The sequence below is a fragment of the Notamacropus eugenii genome, chromosome 1 (assembly GCF_028372415.1).
Source record: "Notamacropus eugenii isolate mMacEug1 chromosome 1, mMacEug1.pri_v2, whole genome shotgun sequence".
Taxonomy (NCBI): Eukaryota; Metazoa; Chordata; class Mammalia; order Diprotodontia; family Macropodidae; genus Notamacropus; species Notamacropus eugenii.
The window spans coordinates 352571704-352576763 of NC_092872.1; the positions used below are offsets into that span (position 1 = coordinate 352571704).

The 5060-nt window shown below is 56.7% G+C and overlaps 1 protein-coding gene across 3 annotated transcripts; it reads right to left on the reverse strand.

Moving 5' to 3' along the window:
* Positions 1–549: 549 nt before the first annotated feature.
* DIO3 (iodothyronine deiodinase 3) lies at positions 550–3852 on the reverse strand. Of its 3 annotated transcripts, XM_072630221.1 has the most exons (3): positions 3432–3852; positions 3095–3292; positions 550–1790 (listed from the first exon to the last, which is right to left on the reverse strand). In XM_072630221.1, exons 2-3 carry the CDS (start codon positions 3128–3130, stop codon positions 939–941), a joined length of 888 nt encoding a protein of 295 aa, XP_072486322.1. In that variant the 5' UTR covers positions 3131–3292; positions 3432–3852; the 3' UTR covers positions 550–938. The 3 variants fall into 3 exon arrangements, with proteins under 3 accessions (XP_072486322.1, XP_072486323.1, XP_072486321.1); XM_072630222.1 differs by lacking the exon at positions 3432–3852 and having other exon boundaries at positions 3031–3425; XM_072630220.1 differs by lacking the exons at positions 3095–3292; positions 3432–3852 and having other exon boundaries at positions 550–3023.
* Between the last annotated feature and the right edge of the window lie 1208 nt (positions 3853–5060).

Genomic DNA, 5060 nt, shown 5'->3' on the forward strand with positions numbered 1-5060 from the left:
ACCAATTCGAAACAGGTCGTCACTACCAGAGGGACCAAAGAAGTGCCAGAACCGGGATGAGAAAAAGCTAACTAGACACTCACTTCGCGCGCAACCCAACCCTCCTCCCCCGCCAAGTCCCCTCTTCTTCCGGACTCTTCCCCCTCCCCCCACCCGCATACACACTTTCACAAACATACATACACACACCTTGGGAGATTACGAGACAGAAAGAATCTGGGCAATACGGAATTGGTAGAAACAAAGAAGAGAAGTGGGCTGGGAGGAGCAGGGTCAGCCCAGACTCCCCTTTAAAAAGTCACACACCGAGAGACATCGGATCACACGCGTGCGCGCACACACACAGGCCAGCGAACCAGTGAGCAGAGATTACAGTCACACATCGGGATACTTGGCAGTACAATTCTTCACACTTATTTAGGACTCTAATTCTCTCTCTCTCTCTCTCTCTCTCTCTCCCCCCTTTCCCTTCCTTCCTTCCTTCCTTCCTTCCTTCCTTCCTTCCTTCCTTCCTTCCTTCCTTCCTTCCTTCCTTCCTTCCTTCCTTCCTTCCTTCCTTCCCTCCTTCTTTCCTTCCTTCCTTCCTTCTTCTCAGGCAAGCAAGGATTGGCCCCGTAGAGCTTGAGTTGTCCCAGGTGGCGGGGGTGTCTTCTCTCTGCGGGAAACAACGGGCACTCACAGAGTTACACAGGTTTACACACGCATGCACACGCGCAACATATACAATGTTCGCACTGCAGTCAACAAAGTGGAGGAAAAAAACCGAGAGAAAAAAGGAATTTGGGGAGGAGGGAAGAGAGAAGTGTTTCCCCCACTGGAACCCCTCCCCCCATGGGCTAATTCTCCCTTCCCCCTTCTTTTGTGTAACTGTCACTTTCTGTGATTGAAAACCTTCAATTGCACGTTTGTTTGGGGTTCTTTGTTTTGGAAACGGTCAATTACACAGGTAGGACCACGGAGGCCGGTGGGCTCTGCAGGCGGTCTTTGTACTGGTCGAGCCAGTGTCTCAGTTCTGAGATCTTGTAGCCCTCGGGGCCTCGTCCCCCCTGGTACATGACTCGGGCCTCCTGGATGATATAGAGCCGCTCAGAGTAGGCACCGTAGGCTGCACTGGACGCGTTGTCCATGGTGTCCACCGCGAGCAAGCATCCCGGTGCGCCCTCCTGCAAGAGCCGGGCGGCGCGCAGCCGGTCCTGAAGGCACTGGTGCTTGGGGATGTCGTAGGCTGCATCTGAGGTGACCCAGCCGTCGGAAGGGTGGGCTTCTTCGATGTAGACGAGCAAGAAGTCGGCGATGTCTAGGAAGGTGGAGGCGAGATGCTGGAAGGCGCGCAGCCGCGCCGTGAACGGGGGTCAGGTGCAGCTGCCGAAGTTGAGGACCAGCGGCCGGCTGCCCCGCGCAAAGTCTAGGATGCGCAGTCTTTTAAGTCCATCCAGCTGAATGACCTCGGGATTGGGGGCTGGGGAGCCCTTGTGGGCAGTTTTGAAGAAGTCCATCTTTTGCCCGTGCCAGACAGCCTTCAGCGACTCTATAGTGCAGAACCGATTGGAGTCAGAGACCCAGATTGGCGGGTCATCGGGGGGTAGCCCCGGGGACAAGATAACAGCTGCCGCATCCTCCTCCTCTCTTCCACCCCCGCCCCCGCCCCCACCCGCCTTCCAGGGGTCCTCAGCGTCGCCTTCGCGCCGGTGTCTCATCAGCACCTTCTTGCGGATGCACAGGAAGTCCAGTAGCCACAGCGTCACCGCTGTGGCCAGGAATCTCGGACCCAGGAAACAGCAGGCGGCCACCTGGGTAAGAAAGCCCAAGGTGTGAACCAGGAGGGAGTGGAGCCTGCCGGCTAGCCGCGGCGCAGCCGGGCAGCTGCGGCCGCGGCCGCCCTGGGCCCCACCCCCTCGCTCCCCTAGCCGACTTGGGTCCGGGCTGCTCATCTGAGATCCCGCTTCCCCTTAAACTGGATTTATAGTCGCGGGTTTAAAGAAAAGGCGACTCCGCCCCCAGTTGGGCCCCGCCCCCTTGGAACTTCATCCTGGGGATTACCTAGAGCTAGCCGCCAATGACCTAAAAATAAACAGGCAAGGAGGGGAGAGAGGGACCAAACGAGGGGCTAGAGACGTGCCATGGAGCAGGGAGAGCCGGGGGAGGGTGAAAGGGGAAGGGATACGGAACTTACCTAACCTCATGGCTGGAAGGGACCTTAGACGTCTTCTAGACCAATCTCATTTAGAAAGGGGGAGGGGGAAACTGAGGCAAGAAAAGGGAAAGCACTTTCTCAAAGTTAGAGAGAGAAAGAGAGAAATGACTTAAGTCGAAACTTGAACTCGGGTCTTCAACCTCTCAGTCCCTGGGTCGGGGGAGGTCTTTGCTCGGTAACATAGAGAGCTCTCTGTGCTGAGCTCCCTAGTAGGTCTTCCTCAGGGCAAGGGGCAGACGTACTCAAACCCCATCCTCGTCTAACTCTCGCCTTTTCTAAAGTTTCAGGTTTTTCAGGGGGTTGGGTGGGGCGTCCACGGCAGGATGTTCTCCCACCTGAACTCCGAGGCCTGACCTGCCTGGGGCGTCTCAAGTGACGCCCTAGATACCTTTAGCTTTCAGTGGAATTCTGAGAGTTTTCTCCGTCTAGGCGCGCTCTCCCTGCGTCTGGAAGCCTTGTAGGCTCTGCCGCGGGATCCGGAGGGGTTGAATGGGAGCAGAAGAAAGCCTTGCTAACTCTTCACGTCCAACACAACGCCTGCTGCTCTGGGAGCACCGAGCTGCTCGCCATCTCAAGGCGGCTCCCAGGCCAATGGAAATCAGTAAGGCAGGGGACAGAGACCGGCAGACCTCCCTTTCTGGGACCCACTATTCTCTCTAACCCTGCTACGGGAATAACGCACCCCCCCCCCCTTCTCCCATCCCCATTCTTCTTCAAAGTCCACCACTCCGCACCACACCCTGTGTGTCTCACTCCTAGAACGCACAGACCACCACGATGCACCCACATCCCACACAATCCTTCACTCTCCACCTCTAAAACTAACGATACATTACCTTGCTTTCTATCCCCATACAACGAATCCTTCTTGTCCCACACCCTTTGCTTCCCACTTCGTACCCTCCCTTTCCACTCTATAGATGCGCACATCTTCATCCTGTTCCGCAGCACAAATACTGCCCATCTCAGAGTTCGGAGTCCGACCTACACCTTCGCTAACGCAGCCCGAACTCCCGCCGCCTGTCCGCACAAGTAGCAGCAGCTCGGATCTGCTTTCAGCTCCGGGTGTGGGGAGACTGGCAGGAGAGTGTATGGAATCTGAGGGATAGATAGCCAAACGTGGGGCTCCTGGGCAGCTGGGGCCGGGGTTCCTCGGTGGCCTCCCGGCAGGATAGCTTAGGGACAGAGCTCGGGGTTTGGAGAGGGCAGGGAGTAGGGAGAGCACACGCCTCATTACCCTGGCTCTCTCGCGGAGGCTCGGAACGCCCTGGGAGGCACGGAGGGGAACGGGACGGTCGTTTTTCCGCTAGGGGTAGCTGTTGGCCGAGATCTGGAGACTAGACAGGCGATTATCCCCAGAGCCGGTTAGCAGAACGGCTCGGGTCTCTGGTAGCCGCAGCTTCAATAGGTCCAGTCCCGAGGAGCTGGGGGTACGCTCTCGCCTCTCGCCTGGAGTGCCAGCTTTCCCTCAGCCGTCTGTGGGGCGGGCAGGCTCCTCTCCCCAGCTCCCCAAACCTCTCCTGCCTGCGTCCTCAGCTTTGGAGTCTGCTCTGGGGAATCTACAGGGTACCCTCCCTCCAGTCGCGGGCCGGGCCAAAGCTGCCTCCCCGGGTCTGAACTTTGTATTCCTACACTTGGTTACACTCCAGCCGGGGCGGGGAGGCAGCGCTGGGGGAGAGCCAACACTAAGTAAAGACAGGTTTCCTGGGATGTCGTGTGTGTGTGTGTGTGTGTGTGTGTGTGTGTGTGTGTGTGTGTGTGTGTGTGCGCGCGCGCGCGCGCGTGCGGGTGAAAATGTAAATAACTGGGGGTAAGAGGAACTTTTACCTGGGACTGGTGAACTGGCGAACTCAGTGTTAGAGAAGCGGTGCTCAAATTCAGCTCCGCTACCAATTGGTTTTGCAATCTTGGACTCCCCTTTTATGGTCCTCAGTTTTCCCAACTGTCAAATAGTCTACGCTAGGTGATTTCTAAGGTTCTTTCCAGGTCATTCTGAGATTCGGAAATGTGGACACTGGCCCCTTTCTCGCCACCCCACTTGCCTCTATCAGTACCGTCCCTTTCTCTCGCTAGGAAAAACAGCAAGGGAGCGAGTAAGCAAAATGTATAAAGTGGTGCGCTCCGTACGCAGCAGAGAGCAAGAGTGTGCGGGAGACAGATTGAGAGAACTGTTCGAGCCAGTACTTGCACTCTGCTCCCGAAGGCATCCCGAGCAATCTGTCCCAGCTATTTGCCCCAGGTACCAGCTTCTCAAAATGAGCAGGTCCGGCCACCATGGGGAGCATTGGTATCTGGGTGTGGGGGTGGTGGTGGTGGTGACAGAGAAAATCGTGGACTTGGAGTTTTAAGACCTTAGTTCAAGCCCAGAGCCTGATTCTGGCTAGCTTTGCGACCTTGTCAAGTCCTATTTCTTTTTTTGGGCCTCAGTATCCCCATCCGCAAAAGGAAGGGAGCATATTATGGATGACGTCTTTCCAATAATAACTCCTATGAGATCCTAGGGGTTCTCCCCGAGCTAGGGCAAGCACAGAAATGGAGTCTCCTCTGGGGCAGCCGCGGACATGTCCGCATTCTGCTGCTGGGCAAGGTGAGGGAAGAGCCCAAGATCTGCTGGGATCAAACGGACCCTGGGTGCTAACACACCGCTGCCTCAACGGTCTGCGGCGGTCATGGATTGCGTGGGAGCTGCATCAGGCAGTGGTCTTCTTTCTGGACTGCTTCTCCGGGGACCACCAAGAGATCGGAGGCAGGGCAGCAGGGAAGAAGTGGGTGAACTGAGCGGGTTGCTGAGGGCTTACAGTGTGCGAGACTGAGCATTCGAGAAGGGAGCAAATCCCCGAGAGTTGCCTCCACTTGGAGGAGGGCA